Here is a 20,991-nt window from a genome sequence, read left to right as displayed (position 1 = left end):
GTTCATGTGTAGGTGGGGAAAGTCACCCATTATTATATTAGATGCTGTTGCCTCTTAAAGCTGCCTGTTGCTGGTGCCATCTAGTCTGGCCCCATAGAGAAGGGGCAAGAACTTAACAAAAGAGCTTTGCAAGTGTGCACCAGCTGCAGATCAACCCCTACCTGGCTATCTAGAAATAACAAGATCACCAGAAAAAAAGCCTAGGAACAACAGGTTATGTACCATTGCATAAACCAGCATCTTCTGATAAGGAGGAGGCTGTTACAAACTGGCTCTAATCTGAAGCAATTCCACATATGCCACCACAGTTAGTTAATGAACTAGAGGATTCTAAGAACACTTTTCAAGGAGTTGCTGCAACAGCCCAAAGATTATTGTGGTTGTTTTTTCTGTTGGGAAAATACTAGAGATGAAACAGGACATTCATACGGAACAGTTGTCATTTATTAAAACACTACAGGATGTATTAGAACAGTGGTTCTCAACCGGGGGTCCACACCCCAGCTGGCAGCGCAGCAGGGCTCAGGAAGCCAAGCTGCCTGCACGCTGTGTCTGGTGGCCCCACTCTGCTCTCGGAAGTGGCCAGCTGCTGGCACCTCTCTGCATGCCCCTGGTGGGGGGGGGGGGGCAGCTCCATGCAGCGCACAGAGACCCACTGCTCCCTCCCCGCAAGGGTTGCACAGAGACATGCCAGCAGCAGGGCTAAGGTGGCTCCCTGCCCACTCTGCCTCCCTTCGTGCTGCTTCGCTCCCAGAAGCAGCCAGCATGTTACCGTGGCCCCTGGGGGGGGGGAGGGCAGAGGGTCTCTGTGCGCTTCTCCCGCCGCGAGTGCTGACTCTGCAGCTCCCGTTGGCCGGGAACTGTGGCCAATGGGAGCTGCAGGGGCAGTGCCTGTGGCCAGCGGCATGCAGAGACCCCCTGCCCCCCTAGGAGCTGCTGCCGGAGGGATGTGTGCGCCGGTCACTTTGGGAGCTGCACCACCCAAGGTAAGAGCCACCCCCCTGACCTCCTCCCACACCCCAACCTCCTGACCCAGCCCAGAGCCCACACCCAGCGCCCAAACTTCCTCCCAGAGCCCACCCCCTCCGCAACTCCTGCACCCCAACCCCCTGCCCCAATCCAGGTAACTCACTTTATTTTCATTTACTTCCCATTACTTATAATATAGGAGGAGGATGAAGGAAAAAAGAATGAAAACGGGGCGGGGAGATGAGAATGTTCTTTTTCTTGGCTGGGGCCCGAAGGGGGGGGGGCCCTGAAAATGAAGGCTCCACTAACTCTAAATCCACCACTGCTCATAAGTTGTTTCCCTTTCCCCCAGTCTGTCTTTTTTTTTTTTTTTTTTTTTTTTTTGTCTTTTCAGGCCACAACCTTGCCAACAATTATTCACATGAATAACTTTGATCATATGAGCAGTGTCATACTCTGTAAGGTGACTATCATACATAACTGTTTGCAGGATCAGGACCTTAAACTGTAAGCGGTTTTGGGCAGAGTATTTTCCTATATGTCTGCACAGTACTTAATACATCTTATCTACAACTAGAATACAAATAATTAACTAATAATAATAAATCCTGACTGTTACCATACTAGGATCTCCCAGAAGTATCAATGGAGCTATGGTCACTAAAAAAGGGGACACTTGAAAGAGCTCTCATACCGCCACTAAGACAGTAGAGAAACTACCTATATATGATGCAATGAATGTATCTACTCTTTTTCTAAAAGGATTTAAAAAAAGGCAATGGGAAGGCAGAAAATAAGGAAAGCTTTATTCCTTTAAAGGTGTACCTTTACACAAGAGAAAAAGTCAGCTAAAAGCAAACTAAAAATCTAAAATATAGACAAACTCTTTTTAAATTAATAGTCAGGTAATTATGGGAGGAATGAGTGTTATCATTCAAAGACCAACCAAAAATCAAACTCAATCTCATAAAACACAAGCAAATTTTTCCCCACAGAGTTCTGAGTTTAAAAAAAAATTAAAAAATCCCAGCTCTTTGATTTGGAAGTAATACTCGGAGGCGAGTGTTGTCCTTTTAAATACTGCCCCCTACTGTTCAGAAAGAGGTCCTAATTAACTTTCTCATAGTTATAACAAAGTGCTAAACAAGTCCATACCAGTAGCATCAAATGGTCACTCCTCTGTGACCAGCACATGCATGGTTTACTTTAACTGGCCAGTTTTCATAAACTTAAACCAATCTCAACCACAGATCTGTCAGATTATATTAGAGTTAGAACTAGTTTAAGATTACTCTAATTAGCAATGAAGCCAACTTGTGAGTGAGAACAGACAATCTAGGGGGCTCAAGAGTGCTCAGAAAACAGGAGGAATGTTGGGAAATATCAAAGATTCTAGCACCATGGCAACAGCCAGCGCATTGCTACATACATTCAATCAGACTTGTTTAGATAAGAAACTCAATTTACTAATCACAAGTTCCAAAATTCCAAAAAGGAGTTAGCATTTGGCTTACCTATGTGTAAACTCTTCACCGTGCATGTCCCTGGCTTTCTGATAACAGTTTGAGACAAGTAGCTTAACAATTGCTACTTTAAGCACAGCAATCCAAAATTTAAAAAGAGGCAGTTCCAAAATAGTATTGCTTTTGTGTAAAAGACTGCAGTAACCAAAGTCTAGATACAATACATCTTATTAATGTATAGAGTTGCTCTTTCACATCTCCTGGCTTGTCTACAGTGTCACCTTGTGTATTCTCTTCATGTTTCTACTGTCCTAGGGCCAAATAAGGTGATTCTTATGGGGACCACTGCCAAACTGGAATAATAATATAATGTTTTGAGGATAATTCTGAATACATTTTAACACTTAATTTTTTGCACTGATCAATTTATTTACGATACTGGAAAAACAGCACTGCAGCCACTCAGCAGGGACAAGTGTTGATTAATATGTCCAATTGGTATGATTTTTAATAAAAATACTGGATAGCAGCATTCTACAGGAAATTCTGTAAAACTGGTACATAACTTCTGGCTGAGCCAACCACCATACATACATATTCATTTAACATATATCATTTACATTACTAAGGGCCTGATTCTGCAAACCCTGAAGCAACTTTACTCACATGGATAGTCCCACTGACTTCAAATCAGACTTGTTTAGATATCAATGACTTCAATGACTATCCAAAAGGGTAAAGTTACATGTGAGCTTAAGCAATTGCAGGTTTCAGACCTGAATGTAAAATTCGTTTTCTCACCACTAACTTTTTAGCAACACTTTTTATAAACAAAGCTTTATGAGAAAGGAGGTAGTTGAGGAAGGTTCCAAATGCACAAGTTTTTCAGTGCAACCATTAACTGGCTGATTAACTATTACCCCACTGTTAAACTAAATGCAAATGTGTTACAAAGATCAACAAAATAGTTCCTGAACTACCTGATCCAAAGCACACTGAAGTCAACAGAATCTTCATTGATTTCAATAGTCTTTAGATCAGGTCCTAAATTTGAGGTGGTGCTTGCAGCACCTATTAAGGTTTCCCAACAAACTTTAATCATTTGGGATGAAGATTTCCATATTGGATGTTTGCCTCCTGCAGAATTTTTTGAAAAGCTTCCGTCAAAACAGTTCAACCATTTCCAAGAAAAAGTGGGGGGGAATGTTTTGCCATGCAAAATACACACACACACACACACACACACACACACACACTTTCAACTGTTTTGTTGAGAAGGTCTACCACACCAATTCTTTGTAACAGACTTGAACTGGGGCAAGGTGTGGAATCTCAAAAGATTCCAGCAGCACTGATCACACTCCATCCCCTCACAGCTTCTATCTGCGACTGCCAACCCTACAGAGCAATTGAGCATGCTCCAGCCCAGGGCTACAGGTGCACAAGCTAGACTCTCCTTGCAGTTGTTGCTCATGGTTGCTATGGATCAGGGTGGGGCCAAGCATCAGAACTAAGAGTAGGGAGCCTGTCGCTCCTGTGCTCTCAATGACCTCGGCTTATTGGCACCAGTCAGTGTGGATGAGGAAGGGGCCTGACTCAAATGCAGAGAGGATAAGGAGTGGATCAGGTGTGGGAAGGAGTAGATTGGGACAAGGAGCTGAGATGAAGCAGGATTGGGATTGGGAACCAAGGAAGGAAACAACAGGGAGAAAGACTAATAATGGTGAGAAGATGAGGAGTGGGGGGGAAGATTGGAACTGGCTGAGCAAGGAGACTAGGACTGGGGATGAGGTGGGGGGGAGAGACAGATCTGACAAGGGGCAGGGTGTGGAGGAAGAACTGAGGCAGGCTGATTGGCAAAGAGTCTAGTACAAGGACCAGGGTGAGGGGGACACAGACTAGAAAAGGAGCCCAGGAAGAGAGAGACTGGAACTGGGAACAACTGTGGAGGGGAGAGTGGGAGTGAGGGATGATGGCTAGAGAGACTGGAGGAGGGTGAGAAGAGACAGACTGGATGAGGAGTAATGAGGAGGGAACTGGGACTGGCTGGGCAAGATGATTGGAGATTGCCACAAAAGGGACAGGAGCTGGAGGACTTTGTGAACAGTACCAGGAACACAACCGTGCTCATGGCACCAAGGAGGAACCACCAACTACCCTGTTTCCCCGAAAATAAGACAGTGTCTTATATTAATTTTTGCTCCCAAAGATGCGCTAGGTCTTATTTTCAGGGGATGTCTTATTTTTCAGAAATGAAAAATGCCTTATTATCGGTGGATGCCTTATTATCGGGGAGGTCTTATTATCGGGGGGATGCCTTATATTACAACGAGAGGCAAAACTGTAAGTAGGCCTTATTTTCGGAGGATGTCTTATTTTTGGGGAAACAGGGTAATAACCCTGGCAGGCCATGGAATCACAGCAGAGTACAGACTGGCCCACTGTGGTTCCTTGCCCTCCAGTGGTGGCACAGGACCCACCACAGTGTCGGGGAAGGACACAAGTGCAAGGAAGTGGATGGTATGAAACATGAATATGTACATGTTTTCTGGATGCAGCTCAGAAGCAGACCGGCATGTCGTCATTCAGCTGACTCAGGTGGCAGGTTGGAGAATAGCAGGGTGAGGGGGCCAGATGACAAGTTCTGGAAGGCCATGGGTGAGGGGTGGACAGGGATCACCCTCCCACAAGAGTTGTGTACTTTTCCCTGCAGCTTCTGATTCTAGCACATTCCATCCTTGGCCCCACAAAGTTGCAGTACCTCACCATCAATCTCTTGCTGGCACTGGCCAAGATGGCCATCCATTACTCCAGGAGAAGGTAAGCGAGGGGAGCAGGAGGTAAGGCTGCCCTCACCTCCTGGAGCATACGCATAGTGGACAGCCCCATGTGTGCTCCACCCTAATCCTTCTGATCATAGTCCAGGAGGTCTCCTAGTCTGGTGGTACCAGCCAGGTACAACCTCCAACACACCAAGGAGGACTCCACCACCTGCATGAGAAGATGGAAGCTGTGTAGTAGCAGTTCCATGCAGAGGTCCCCCCTCAGCAGCCACTAGATTCCAGATCCTGATGAGATCCTGATAAAAAACCAGCAGGTGAGACCTCTTGGGTGGAGATAACAGAACTGCTGGTCATGTTGGAGCTCTCAGAGTTGGCGGAGGAAGACAGGTGCCAGGCTACCTGCACTGTAAAGGAGTCTCTGCAGAACCTGGAAGTGAAAAGCATGGACCTAGCTGCAGATGTAGACCAGCCCCTGTCTGCCCACCCACAAGGGGAGGCTCAGGACACCAGCATCAATCCAGTGAAGTCCTGGCCAGAAAAACTCCAGGATATTTTTATGGAGGCTGGCCAGGTTTCCTGTGGGCAGGCTCAGGGGGAGGCACTAGTCTCAGAGCCTGGACAGGACCAGCTGGCTGAGCACCAGCACCTTCCCTGGAAGGGAAATGTATTTATCTTCGGCAGTTATCTCCGTCATACAGAGGGGGAACTGAGGCACCAACTTACCCAAGTTCACACAGGGCATCTGGGGCTGTAACAACTCATGGTATATCATACATCAATTATCCTTCACGTCAGAGTCACAAATCAGAAAGCAAATGGGGAATAATCTGCCATTTAGAGCTCTGGTCTGGATGTTACATAATAGGTGAAATCCCAGCATCTCTCCCATTTACACAAACACTGTTTTCACTGAATTTGTCTCAAACATTATCCAAGTTTGGTGGATTAAAGGGACAGGCTGCCTTTCTATATTTTGGACCACCAAGACTCCATTCATTTGAAGAATACCTTATCTTTTGATCTTCCTCAACCCAGGCTCTTTCCAAATCTCCAGCATTTTATAAACACACAAATCTAGGAGATTAACAGGTTCTCTCTCTCTCTCTCCACTTGAAACAGTTCTGAGCTCTCAGGGATCTAACAGAACTTTGTCAGCAATATACAAGATCCTAAGGCCCCAATTCTGCAACTTCCAGCATTCAGGTGGACTCCTGTGCCCAATGCAGTTGACTGCAACTGGGCTCCATGTTCAACAAGTTGAAGGATCCACCCTTTACAGTTTAGTATGTCCAAGGGCGTGACAAGGGACAGAGCATGACCTCTTGCAGATATGCAGACCAATGTTGTTCTTATGTTCTTACAATTTCTAAATTTTAATGTGGATTTAACATTAAGTCCTTGCACTACATTTTTTTTTTTAAGAGAAAAAGCATTGGCAAAATGATTACCTCACAGGGCCTTACCCAGTTAAGGACACTTTCAGCTAAAGTTGCTCAAAGCACCACCAGCATCCTAGGATCCTTAAGAAAACTCATAGAGAATGTCCTCTTGCAGATGTGCAGACCAATGTTGTTTAGACCTTCATCACTCCAAAAATGATCAAGCTTGGCATGATTAGAATCCTCCTTGGAGGATGGCAAAACAATCCAAGTTTGAAACTAAAAAGCTAAGTCAAACAACACATCATGCTACAGGCATGGAAATACACATTTTCCTCACTTAAAGACAAAATATCAGAAACATCTTGGAACATGGGTCTCATTCAACACACTTGCACCTATCAGGGGTGCAGGCGACTAAACCAAAGACATGAGAGCACGTAAACAAAAAGATACAAGGTCTGTTCACTATGGACAAAACCCTATCAAAAAGGGATCCCTAAACAACTTTGAAAGTCCTAAATAGAAGTGCATTTTTTCCTAGTCTAGATAAGACCTTTGTCACATGTTTATAAGAAGAGAGAAACCTGTTACAGCAGAATAACTTTTCCTTAGTTTTTGATTTCTACTTAAGTGTAATACAGCAATATACCGAGAAATTTTTTTCATAATAGTTTTCACTCTGAGGTGCATATTCTACAGCAGTTCAGTTACAAGCCAGACTGGTGGTTTCTCTAAGACAGCGGTTCTCAAACTGTGGGTCAGGACCCCACAGTGGGTCGCAACGCCATTTTAATGGGGTTGCCAGGGCTGGTGTTAATGGTGTTGCTGGCGCTTGGGGCTGAAGCCAAAAATCCGAGCCCTACCACCCAGGTACATCACTGAGTTTGTTTTACTAGTGGCTTCAAAATGTTTTAATCCACTGCACAGGAGATAAATAGAAAAGATTAAGACAGTTACTGTGGTAGGAAAATAGTGTCGATCTAAGTAAAATATGCAGACTATTTAGAAACTATCAGAGGTGACCTGTGCCTGCCAATAGTGGGGGAACTGTGAAGGCAGCCAGCTTCAGGAGTGTTACCGAGCATGCTCAGTCCAAGCCAAGCAGCAAATCCGGGGCCGGGGGGGGGGGGGGGGGAATGTGACCCTGCTTCCTCCTCCCGCCTGCCCCCGCCCCAAATGTCACCTCTGGAAACTATGAATCTCATTTTCGGAGGGACTGAGAATTCCATAGTAGAGCTGGTTAAAAAAAAACTTATTTTCTTAAACGGAAAATTTTGATGACAAGGTAAATTTTAATTTTTGTCTAAATTTAACAGGGAAAAAAATTCAACAGAAATACAGGTACAAAAAACTTTTATTTCCGCCAAAATATTTGGGTTTTTGGGACATTCCATTTTTTTGACAAAAACTTTCCAAAGGAAGCAGAAACTTTCTGTGAAAAAATTGTTTCATCAGAAACCCAATTTCCTGTTAAAAATGTTTCAACTGAAATTTTCCAATGAGCCCATAGTCTTGGGGTGAGCATACTTGCAAAATCCAAAACTGGGTACTATTGTGGCAACACTATTTAGGGACCTGAAGTAGTCACACAAAGCTAAAGTACACTTCTTTTTAAAAATGTGTGCTGGTATCAACACTGCCAGCTTCTGGATATTTCTTGGACTGCAGGATTTCCCCCCCCCCCCCCCCCCAGTAACTTAGGGTCTGAACTAGTTTATAATTAAACTGAACAAGTGTTATTAACATTTACTTTGAACAAAAGAACAGCATTGACTTTTATCTTCACTCCAAAACCTGCTCTTCTCTCCTGATGTTCATTTCACTTGTCTGTCTCAGTAAACACAATGCAAATTCTACTCAGGATAGCCATAATTCTTGAAAAAACATTTTGTAGTTATAAAAAAATCCAAGCGTTTTGAGTGATGAAACAAAAAAGGGGGACAGTTCAGGTGTCTCAAGAGACATTTTGGACATCGGAACATGTTATGAAAAACCAGAACTGGGATATATATATTCACTTTGCATACACTTCAATGGGAGACATGGATGCTCAGCACTCCTAAAATTCAGGTCATTGATGAAAATGCAGTATAATATGTCAAAAGGTCACCTCAGCCCCCCTCTGTAAATTCATGTAGATCAGGAGTGGCCAACCTGTGGCTCCGGAGCCACATGCGGCTGTTCAGAAGTTAATATGCGGCTCCTTGTATAGGCACTGACTCCGGGGCTGGAGCTACAGGCACCAACTTTCCAATGTGCCGTGAGGTGCTCACTGCTCAACCCTGGCTCTGCCACATGCCCTGCCCCCACTCCACCCCTTCCCGCCCCTACTCCTGAGCCTGCCATGCCCTCACTCTTCCCCCCTCCCAGAGCCTCCTGGATGCTGCAAAACAACTGATCGGGAGGTGCAGGGAAGGGAGGGGGAGGCACTGATTGAAGGGGCTGCCGGTGGGTGGGAGGCTCTGGGTGAGCTGCTGGGGGGCTGCTGACGTATGACTGTGGCTCTTTGGCAATGTACATTGTTAAAGTCTGGCTCCTTCTCAGGCTCAGGTTGGCCCCCTGACGTAGATGCACTTTCTAAAATAAAATAATGTATTGAATATACACCGTACACTATTTCCAAACATCTCTGTCTTTGTTATTTCAAAACCACATTTCTTTATGCATGGTAAGTATGAAAAAGAGGTATTTGTTTCTAATTGTATAAGTGCATATGTGAAAAAAATTCTTCAGAGATGAACAACTAATTTGTACAGTCAGAAAATTCAAAAATGGCTAGATGTGTTTTCGTGATTTGTTTTCCTTCTGGATTGAGCGAAGTTGTTAAAAGTACATTCTGAACAGTATATTTGTTTAAGTTATAATTTATTTAAAATAGGAATTTAAAGCAGAAATCTCATTTCTACCATAACTCTAAACATCAGAGTATACATAGCAGATCTAAGGTTTCAGAGTAGCAGCCGTGTTAGTCTGTATCCGCAAAAAGAAGAACAGGAGGACTTGTGGCACCTTAGAGACTAACAAATTTATTAGAGCATAAGCTTTCGTGGACTATAGCCCACTTCTTCGGATGCATCCGAAGAAGTGGGCTATAGTCCACGAAAGCTTATGCTCTAATAAATTTGTTAGTCTCTAAGGTGCCACAAGTCCTCCTGTTCTTCTTATAGCAGATCTAAAGAACCTTTAGCTATCAAATGTTGACCTTACCATATTAGGCCTGGTTTTTTAATGTAACACCTTTTAATATTGTAAATTTTTTAAATTACACCTCAGGCCCTGATCCTGCCAACACTTACACGTGTGGAACATTGAACTATTCACATAAATAAAGGTGAGCATACACATAAATGTTTGCAGGATCAGGGCCTAGGGTGGTATTTCTGCATTTTAAAAAATTAATACATTAAGAATTATATCCTAACACAATTCTCTTTACAAACTCCAATTAATACTATAAAATCAGGATAAAGACTATAACTTGCCAAATTAAAGATCAAGGTCAAATAGCAGTAGTAAGTGCCTCTCATCTCAACCCCAAACTCACGACAGAAGGCTGTGAAGAATATAAAACCACATGGTTCAGGATTTAAACCAATTCCTAACTATTAGATATACGAATGAGAGCTTTATGTGGGATAGACTATTATTCCACATCTGACTATTGTGGGGTGCCTTGCACCCTCCCTCTGGTACTGCCACTGCCAGAGACAGGATACCGGACTTGATGGACCACAGGTCTGATCCACTATAAGCATGCCTATATCAAGCAAGTTATCGTAAAGCACTTTGCATGGGTGCCAACTGCTATTTTCCCTACACCTGTTTTCTAGATACATAGAAAATGTCAGTCTCCAGAAATATCACTCCATTAATCTGAATGAGCATAAACGAACTAGGAAGGTTTGTATAAAATGGCATGCCTTCTGCTGCAGAATTTTGGAAAGAATACATGAAATTATGAGCTTTTGCACAAGTCTACAAAGTTAAAATACCTGTTATTGAACAGTACACAATGTGAGGAGCAATCTTGTTAATGTCTTCGTACCCCAGGCCCATTTCAGCCAGTTTCCCAGGGACATAATTTTCCACAAAAACGTCAGACACAGCTGCAAGCTGAAAGAAAAGACAAAGATGAGTCAGACTTCTTAATCAACTTCTGAAAGTTCAACAAGTTCCCCACATAACTTAATTTAAAATTTCAGTAAACAAGATAGTTCCTGGCTTTCCTACAGTACAGAAGTCACAAGGTAATTGTGACTGGCTTAAATAAACTTGTTATTCTGAACAAATGGCTTCTCTACTCTGGTCAGTTACATACTAGAAGTGTTGCCTGCCTAGAATGGATTCACTATTAAAATCTTGAATGTACCATATATGTTGTTATATGTTGTCATCATGGCAATTGGCCAAGGGCTGTCTACATTTAACAGGACAAACACTGACATTATATTTGTCTTTCCTTTTGGGAACGAGTAGGGAGAAGAGGAAGCACCCTTCATCCATTGCTGTTTTTTCTGTGGCAGAAACAGATGCTTTTGGCAACAGTGTTTTTAATTTCCAAACTATCAATTTCACATATAGTATCTTTTAATATATTTCATGGGCCTGGTGCTATTTTTTTTTACATATAACTATCTGATTATGTTACATGAAAATCCTAAAGGCTTCAGGAATAGAATATCCAGTCCTGGAGCCTGACTTTCTGTATCATAGCAGAAATGACAATGCTTATAAACAATGTGATAGGATGCAGCTGCTTTCTAAACCTAGAAAACTCCATGTCAATGGACTGTTTCTCAACATAGCAAACAAAAGACGACCACCCTTTTCTCAAGTGTATCTATTTCTTACACTCTGCAACTAAAGCTTTTGATCTGGATATATTCTCCATATGCTTTTATAGTTGACCCCAAGGGCTTTTGCCAAGAAAGGCAACTTAAAGGTTAAAGATACAGAGATCTCTCTTATTATTGTCACCTGTTCAATGAGGGGAAAGGATTTAATATGAGTAAATACTCAAAGGCTAATGCTTGGTTATCAACATTTCCTTTATACTTTATATATTTCCACATAAAGAACCTTTGCATCAATTAAACTAAACCAGTATCCTAAAATTGATTATTGTCAACTTGCCTACACATTAATTTATCTTAAATCAATTTAGTTAAATTGGTGTAACTTTCATGTGTGGATATAGGTTTAAAATTAGTTAAATACATTTATACTGATTTAGCTTCTGCATGTAAATTTACCAACTTAAATTACACAATATAATTTAATAGATCAGCATCCACACTAAGTTGCACTAGTTGAATCAGAATTAAAACACACACCTTTATATTTAAACCACTACAATTGTCTGTATAGACCAGCCCTAAATCAGTCTGAATTCACGCCTTGTATTTCAGTGTAAGTTTTTATGTAAACCAACCCTCTGTTGCACAATATAGGAAATATCTATTTAGTTATTGTAGAGTTATATAGTCTGATCCAAAGCCTACTGAAATCAATTGAAAGACTCCTAATGATTTTAATAGACTTTGAATCGGAGCCTAAATCATATCTTCATTCATCCCCACAAATGGGAAGTTATATCTGGACATATTTATAAATGGTTAGGTCATGCGAACAAAGTTAATTATGAACCTCTGGAGAAATAGGCTTATACCTGAGAAGATGGTGGTGGTCATTTAAAGGAATTTGAGAAACAATCCACTGACACATACATTAATTAAGCACAGGCTTTGTGCAAAAGCAAACTGTTTTAGATTATTTCAAGTTGACCAGAGTTCTACTTTCTAGAGCTATCATGTGTCTGGCTGATTACTATGTACAGTACATTGGAACAGTTTCCACAAACTAGTGCCATCATAATCAGCAATCACAACCATTATTGTTCTAGCATGTAGGCTATTTTACTGTATCTAAGGCCAAAGAAAAAGCTAAGCCAGCAAACATTTAACCGGGCAGACAGAAACTGATTCTCATCCAGACAACAAGGCATGCAACTTATGAATGATTGGATTGGCTGCATGGAGGAGACACTAATAACATCCACAGATATTCTATAAATTCGACATAAGGCATTTTAATGTCAAGGGACAGTATCAAGAAAATCCAGGACTACAACGTGACTGGTTTAAAATTATTTAAAGCCTTTTGTGGAATCGTCTCTAGATTTTTAATAAACATTGTTGAATTTTAATGGGGGAGGATTGATTGTTGTTTAATTCACCATTCCATTGCTGAGAAATTAAATGCACACTATTTTGTGGAAGCTACAAAAAGTGTGTGACTGGCATGGGAGGAGTCCTGTCTCTCTGGGAGAACAAGGGTTCCACAGAGCTAGTGCCACTGTCAGCGCTAGCCTGGAAGACGGGAGAAGGTAGGACCATAGCCCTCCAACCTCTCTGCACAGGCTAGCAAAACCAGTCAGGTAAGATGGGGAGCACACTTTGAATACTTTTTAAGGGTGTCTTCACTGTAGAATTAATGCAGGCTCTTACTATGTTGTTTCCCCAACCCACTCTTGTCCACAAACAAAAACATCTCACCAGAGTTTGGTTGTACTTCAGACACAGGGTGGCTGGCCCAGCTGGGGATACAGGCTAGAGCTCAGGTACCACTTTCACTCAGGCTGGTAACTCGCCCACTTTGTAGTGAAGACATAGGCTAACCCTTTCAATTGCTGATAGTCCTCCAATGCTTTCCCACAATTTCCTCCCTCTCTCACCCCAAAGTGCCCAGAAGGAGACACAAGTTATCCCACAACTCACCAGGAAAATATCAAAGCAACTCAGTTTACTGCAGCACAAAGAACCATGGAAAATGCCCCCAGAAGTCTAGTGACACACAGAGGGGAATGCACCATCAGTGAGGATGCAGTAACTCAGGTTTGGCTTTGCAATGTGACTGCTCGCACCTGGGCTAGACTAAGGCCGATCAGCCAAAGGTGCTGCACTAACTATACTACTCGGGAGCTCTACGAGGCTTGGTCTCACCCTGATGCCTTGCTGGTGCAATCAGATCACCCTAACCCTGACATAGGGCTGTGACTTAATAGCAATCAAATTCCACTGGTCATTCCCCACTTTAGATCTCTGAATACAAAGTCTAGCTTTCTTATTTTGGTCTCCGATAATGAATGGGAACAAAAAGGCGCATGCACTGGAATTGTACTAATACAGCTAGTACACTATTTTGTTCAACTTTATATCTTAGTAAAAAGTGGTGGTATAAGTACAAAAAATATAGATAATTTCTGTTTTTCTCTCTCTCTCTCATAATTGCACTCATTATTTGGAAAACACCAATACTAAAAACAGATACTATTTTATTAAAAAGAAAATTTTTAGAAAGTAGTATTAATATTGCCAATTTATCCTTTTGGGGAGAACTTTTAAAAGAATTCCATAAAGATAGGTGCGATGGGATACAACTTATCAATTTCTCTTCTCTGACATAGGCATGAATGTGTGGGATGGATCTGCTGACTTCAGAGACAGAGGCAGCTAGAGCTGTCAGTCAAGGACAGCAGAAGAGAAAAGGGCCTGCCCATTCATTTCCCAGAGAGTTTTCCCAAAACTATGGTAACTAATATCAATTTTATGTAAGAACCACTACAAAATTATTTACAGTAAATGCACAGCAGAAATATATCCTACAGACTTATCCTCAGAGAGAGTTTTGATGAATTGGTAAGTAGGGCTGTAAAAAATATACTCAGACATATCAACACAAAAGGGTGATAGGATGTCAGATAAGTGGACTACTTTTAGAAGAGAGGAAATGACAGATAAGATTAGATTTCTCTCTACTGAGCTGCATATCCACTTATCCATCACATTCTTAGGAAGCAGCCAGCAGTGACCGAAAATATTAGAAAGGGCAAACAGTGATATGAGCTAAGTAGACTAAGGAAGAGCAGCATGAGTTACTGGGGTACCAAAGGGTGAAATAACCTTGTGACTAATTATGTGACAGCAGATGTCTGGAAACCCATCTTCTATTGCTTTGTAAAAGGATGAAAAATAGACCAGACTGCTGATTTACAGATTTCTCCTGCTGACTTGCAAGCCTCTTCTAACCAAGTTGTTTTGGCTGCATCTGTGGAATGCGCCTGAAGGTTCTTTGAGACTACTAGTCTTTTGGCTTTTCTCTTTAACACAGCTATCGATACATGTAGTGAACATTTATTTGCATGCCTTCTTTCCCGTATCCAAGATGGAAATTTAGGAAATAAGACAATTGATTTTCTGAAGTGTTCAGTACTCTGTATATAAAATTTTAATATCCACATAACCTCTAGCTAGAGTACACAACCACTTCTTTCTGGTGCTTGGGATCAGGACGTAAGTTAAGGATAGATTATTTCCCAAGACCTGAACTTCTCTTATTCATGAATTTCCTCATGGTATTTAACACAACTTTTTTCTGTATGGAACATATAATACCAGATAAGGCTCAGGATTCAGCATTGAGTGTGCACCAGATGTACTGACCACTAAGATAACCACCAGTTATAAATCTGCCACTAAAGAAAAAAGTATCCATTCATGCACACCCATTTGGTCAAATCCAGCACTGGGAAGGTCCCATCTCCTGGTTCCAATTTCGGTCCAACTATAGTCTCACAAAAATAAATCTGGAAGATTTTAGCACCATATAATCCAAAACCACCAACCTGTTAGCCCCAGTCCAGAAACTGCCTAAATCTATTCCAGAACCAAAACACACCTCCTTAGTCCATCTCTACTGTTACTACAACACCACTGCTTTGGTTGCCATTGATTGAAGAGAAAAAAAGTTACATTTATGACTGCATCTTCCATAAAGGATGGGGGCTATGGGAAATCAGAGTCAGTAAGGCCTGAACGCTTGCTCTTTAAATCTGAAGTGAATGATTGCACAAATCCTAAATTTGCTTTGTAATTTCTTCTCTGTTAGGCTTCGATTTTCAGTTTTTTTTGTGGGGGAGAAATCAGCCTCCGCTGGAATGATGGTCTCCTTCATTTCCACAGTCATTCTCGTGTCAATTTCAGGCATCTAAACTATTGGTTGGTTCTCCTTTTAGATCTTCTACAGTATCAGGATTTGCCTATTAAGGCATCTGCTGTTGGAATACTGTTTCCATTCAGACCTATTTACTTCACTACAGCAGCACTGAGGGAAAAATCTAACTATTTTTTGCTGCCAGTGGGAAACTATTTGCTTGTAGGGGCTTGTTTGGCTTCCTCAAACTACTGTTCCCAGGCCAAGAGAGTCAGGATGACTAAACAATGCAGTTGAAATACTCCTGAGGGAAAAACCTGGTTTGGGGAGCCTACTTAAATTTGTCTGACTCAGAATGAAGAGGCTCCCTCCTCCAAGGAATGAGGAATCTACAGACAAGTAGGACACTAAAAAGGATGAAGCCACATGTTTCCTGAGCATATGACTTTTGGCTTTTCAGTTTTTCTAGGTATTTTGTAACCCTTGCCTGAGGAATAATCAATTAGCTTGGGGGAAGAGGGACAGAAATTAGCCCTACTTATCTTTTTCCTTTTTAGCTTTTGGCCTTTCAGTAAAATCACTAGGGGAGGAGACCTCAGAAATGACCCATATTTTACCTAAATGCTCTCTGGGCAACAGAGTCACTTGGGGTTTGCCTATATTAGGAAAGGTGGTTAAGGTGAAGTCCTGCGACTCCTGCCATAACCTGTGTCTACATGAGGGAAATCATTGTGGTTAGGTTGAGGTTAGTTAGCATGTTTAGTTACCTAGCCCCAAGCTAATCTTGATAAACAGAACAGAAAGAAACACCATTGTCATAGTCATCAAGGGCAGCCCTGGAGAGTATCAGGAGAATGTGCTGGACAGAGGAAGAAGTTGAGAAGTGGTAGGATGGGGGTCTCCAACCTCCTTCTCGGTTATGGGACTTGATGGATCCTTGCACTGCCACTCCTTACTTGAAGAGTTTACCGTTTCCTGGAATCTGTGTATTTCTTGGCAGATGGCTGTACTTACTATGGGTGCTAGTTGAGCTCTCCCACTAAGCTATACCACTAACAGGCCATCTTCTGGATGCACAGTAAATTTTGGCTCAGTGCCAAGCTGCCCATGTGTTTTTCTGCTGAGGTGTTAGGTGTGGATATTGTGGGGTGGCAGATGACGGGAAGGAAGCTGCTAAAATACATCAATTTTATATTAAGCACGCTTATTTTATTTGTATAATTTTTCCAAACCATCCATAGGAAACCTATGAAGTTAAGTAACAATCAATATTGCCTTTCAGTTCTATTCTGAGGTCTGTCTATGAAAATGACATTATAGGATTCTTGGTTTAAGGTCTCCAAATGATTTCCATATTCTGCATAAGTGAAAAAAACAAACTCAAATTGGAATACATCATTTTATATATCATCGCCAGCAAAAAATTGTTCTTTGCTGTGTTGGTTCTGCAGGGTTAACAGGAGTAACAAGTAGCAAATCTTGTCTGTCACTAAATTAAACAGGTGAGACATAAATAAGGAATAGCTCTATTGAATACGACGTGCCATTTTTACATAGTTACTTCTGAGAATAAAACCACATTTTATGTTCTAAAATGAAAAACTGAAAGAGAGACAGAACAGAAATATGAAGCCTGATCTGGCAAGCGAACAGACATTGAGGCAGCTTTGCTATTCATAGGAGCTGATCAACAGTAAACACACGAAAAACACTTCAAATACTGGGGCCCAAGCCTGCTCCCACAGACTTCATTGGGCAGTGAGCAAAGTAGACATATGCAAACATTTGCTATACAATATTGAAAATATAGATGAACAGATGGTTCACCATTCCTAATACAGTGAAATACTCTTAAACATGAAGTCAATTTTTCCACATAAAAGCTTTACTTTAAGCACTATAAATGAAAGTGTAATTTCTCATTGCAATGCACTGAAACAATTTGGGACTTCGTGTGAAATCCACTTTAAAGAGGATTTCACACTATCCAAACTCACTGTACAGTGTAACTGAGTTGCACTGTATATTGAGTCATTAAGATAAATGTTTACGTGTATAAAAGAAAATGAGTGTATTGCTGTTTAACACAACTATACAGGTGATACACATTAATCATTAAAAACAGGGTAATATAGTTAATCGGCCATTATATTAATGTTTATTCTTTGCTATTATGCTGAAAACAATGTAAAATGCATTATTTACATTGTACCAGAACATACCTCTCTGATCATCTTTGCTCCTTTTGGATTTTTCATATTGACAGCTATACTCTGGTAACAAAAAATACAATATTGTTCGTTATGTGAAAGTCCGTGTCACTCACCCTGTTTTCTTCTTCCAAATGTAACAAGTTATACATCCTTAATTGTTCAAAATACTCATTCTGGTTCTTTAAAGGAACTATCCAGTTCCAATTTAATGCTAATTTTAATCTTACCACATTTACATATAGTAAGGATTACACAATTGTAAACTACAGTATTTGAGGTTTGTACCCCATAAAGCATGCTTAAGAAAAAACAGACAATTAGAATTCTCGCTTTGTTAGTTACTGGTTTCTCCCCAATTGTTACAGTTATCTAATTTGTCAAAAAAAATTGCTTCTGTTCAATATAATCCAGTCTCTAGTACTACTGCAAATATTATCTAAAGAACATAAAAGAAAAATTTTTTATAAAGTTTGTTCTGAGTTCCTTGTCACAGAAAAACCCAAACCACAATGCACAATAGAGGAGCTTCTGTTTACCTTTTTATTTCGATTTACACTGAGAAAATAAATGCTTTCTGTTCCAACAAAAGGTGGTCCCCAGGCTCTTGTGTCATCACCAACTCCTGAAAATAAGAATGTCACATTTTTGTATCTGTCCAGTATTATGCTGCACCAAATACACTGACAAATATGCAGAAAATGAACACTCTGTTCTTCTCCCAGTTTACCTTTAAAATGGTTTAAGCATCAGCTAGGACAGCCAAAACATCTCCTTTAATCACCATTGGTAGACAATGGTTTAGAATCATACATATTTTAGATATTTTTTTGTTATCTGTAAAGAAAAGCTCCGAAACCTGATTAAGCAAAACAGGCTTGTTTTTGCCACTGCTGTGACTATTTGAAAAATATTTTTATTGCATTCAAAGACAAAAAGTACAGAATAAGAAGGGATGATATGAATATAAAAACAGCTCACTTCAAAAGCAATATTAACTGTTAACATGCTTGAAAATAAATAATTTGAATTGGACTGTGTTGCACTGAGTTGGCAATCCAGTATCTCTTTTGGGTTGACTTCTTGTCCTCCACACTCCCAATTTCACCAAAAATTAAGAAAGTCAATCTCTAGCCTTTATGATTGTGAAAAAAAAACTTCAAACTGTGAACCAAGCATAACCAATGTTATAATGAGTTTGTAGACAGCCTGAAACAGCTATCAAAAGAATAAAATGTCCTGCTTATCTGTAACTTAGATGTCCAATCACAATAATTTAAATGCCAACATTATTAACTATTTCACTGGTGACCAGAACCTGTATGAATAAAAAAAAGAAAGGGACGATTATAGTACAAAGATATGCACAATCTACTGTGAGTGACATTTTACTTTGATGCCACAAGTGGGAGGTGCTTGGAAGAGTATCACCATTTTTTTTCCCCAGCAGAGAGGAGTAGAAATCAGGGGGGCCCAATAAATCTCATCAATAGGGGCTGGGGCAATCCTGAAAAGCCCAGCAAGACATACAACAACCCCAAAAAGCCCAGATTCCCTCAGAGTAGCGTGGGCTTGGTCTGCTCTGGCAGTACATGTGAGACCAGGCAGCTTCCTCTCTCATTCCAATGGCTGCTCCTCCTCCCTCTACTAGAGAATGTCTGCAGCCTCAGACAGGTATCACGGCACCCGTTATGCCTGGGTTCAATTTTGAAGCTTTTCTTCAATCACGAGGGCTAGAAATACATATTTTAAAATGAAAATTTTGATTCAGATGTAATCACGTGACTATGGGAGCCACAGCCCTAGGCATGTACCTACTGTGCTTAGACTTTAACCCCTCCCTGTCCATGAATGAATATGAACCCTATGGAAGGGGGAACCAAGCTTGAGTAACCCAGCAGAGCTTAAAGCAGCATATATTATTATTTCACATTTATATTGCAGTAGCACGTAAAGGCAACAGCCAGGCTGAACATCATTGTGCTAGGCATTGTACAAACATATAAAAAATTACAGTTACCAAGAACTCCACATTTTGGTGTCTCAGAGGGGAGGAGCTTGGTTTGTGGGTGGAGTTTCGGAAAGTATCATTACACTTTTTTCTACACTCATCCAGTTCAAGCCATGCCATCAATACATTTCTACAGTACCTTCCTATAAGGATCTCAAAGTGGATTACTAACACCAATAATGCAGTAAGTCTAGTAACATCCCTATGAAGTAGGGCTTTTGTCACAGGATAAGTTTATGAACCCACTTTACAGATGTGGGAAGCAGACACTGAGAGGTTAAATGACTCCTCCGAGATCTGAACGTGACAGAGCTAAGAATAAAATGCAGGTCTCCCAAATCTTAGGTTTGTACTTTAACCACAAGACCCTGCTTCCTCCCTATACCCATTATATTTTGAATCCTAGTTTTCAGTTTCACTTATTGGTATGGGACTGTGAGCTTTCCAAAATTAAACAAATTTAAAACCCTAGTAAACAAAGTTGCAGGAGCAAGTCTCAGAGGCTGATTTGTTGGCTGAAGTGGTAGAATCTTTTTCTTAGGTGTTCATTGTGGATAGCTTTCCGATTTAAGTATAATAAATGAGTGTGTAGTTTGACTTTAGTGGGGTTTTTTTTCAAATAATAAAAAGAGAAGAGACTTTTTTTTTTTAAATGGCCGGAAACTTATGTAAGGAAAAACACATGACATAATGTGCAGCTGTTATGACATATCTGCATGCCTCAAGTGCGTAGTGAGGCACAAGACTGGAGGCCAAATGTGGAAATACCTCTGAAAGAACTGCACTCCCTGGAGTTTGTTATTCTACTTGTATAATTTTAAGAGGAGCTCAACTAAACAAATAAAATCTGCAAAATTTAAGAAATGTAGTTATTACACTAGGACAAAGCACTTGTTATTAGTATCTAAAACAAGGAAGTTCTTAAGAAAACTTCTTCAAATCTAAAAAATACCTGCATAGATTGGGAAGAGAAATCAGTTGTAATAAAGTGAAATATACAAAAGTAGCAGCTTGCTGTGATCCTACAAAACAGAGATAAATTCAGGCCATAACTACCATGCTCAGAGGGAGCCATAAAAAAAAATGCTAAAATGTTTGTTTGGTTATCTAAAAATTCACTCCTGAAGTCTGTTAACCTCGGACATTTCCAGAGCTAGAAGTGAATGTTCTGTGGGAAGCTGA

The 20,991-nt window shown here is 40.8% G+C and overlaps 1 protein-coding gene across 9 annotated transcripts in view; it reads right to left on the bottom strand.

The window, feature by feature from the left end:
• SUGCT (succinyl-CoA:glutarate-CoA transferase) overlaps positions 1 to 20,991 on the bottom strand; it is a 488,382-nt gene that overhangs the window by 456,064 nt on the left and 11,327 nt on the right. For all 9 annotated transcript variants that reach the window (XR_010598405.1, XR_010598406.1, XM_065583830.1 and 6 more), the window contains exons 4-6: positions 18,338 to 18,423; positions 17,811 to 17,861; positions 10,590 to 10,710 (exon numbers count right to left, since the gene is read on the bottom strand). Coding sequence is in view for 7 of the 9 variants with exons in the window: in XM_065583830.1 (XP_065439902.1) it covers positions 10,590 to 10,710; positions 17,811 to 17,861; positions 18,338 to 18,423 (258 nt within the window). In the remaining 2 variants the exon portion in view is untranslated. The remainder of the gene's footprint in view (positions 1 to 10,589; positions 10,711 to 17,810; positions 17,862 to 18,337; positions 18,424 to 20,991) is intronic.

The sequence above is a fragment of the Chrysemys picta genome, chromosome 2 (assembly GCF_011386835.1).
Source record: "Chrysemys picta bellii isolate R12L10 chromosome 2, ASM1138683v2, whole genome shotgun sequence".
Taxonomy (NCBI): domain Eukaryota; kingdom Metazoa; phylum Chordata; order Testudines; family Emydidae; genus Chrysemys; species Chrysemys picta.
Note: the sequence above shows the minus strand (reverse complement) of the source record. Positions and strands in the feature narration are given on the sequence as shown.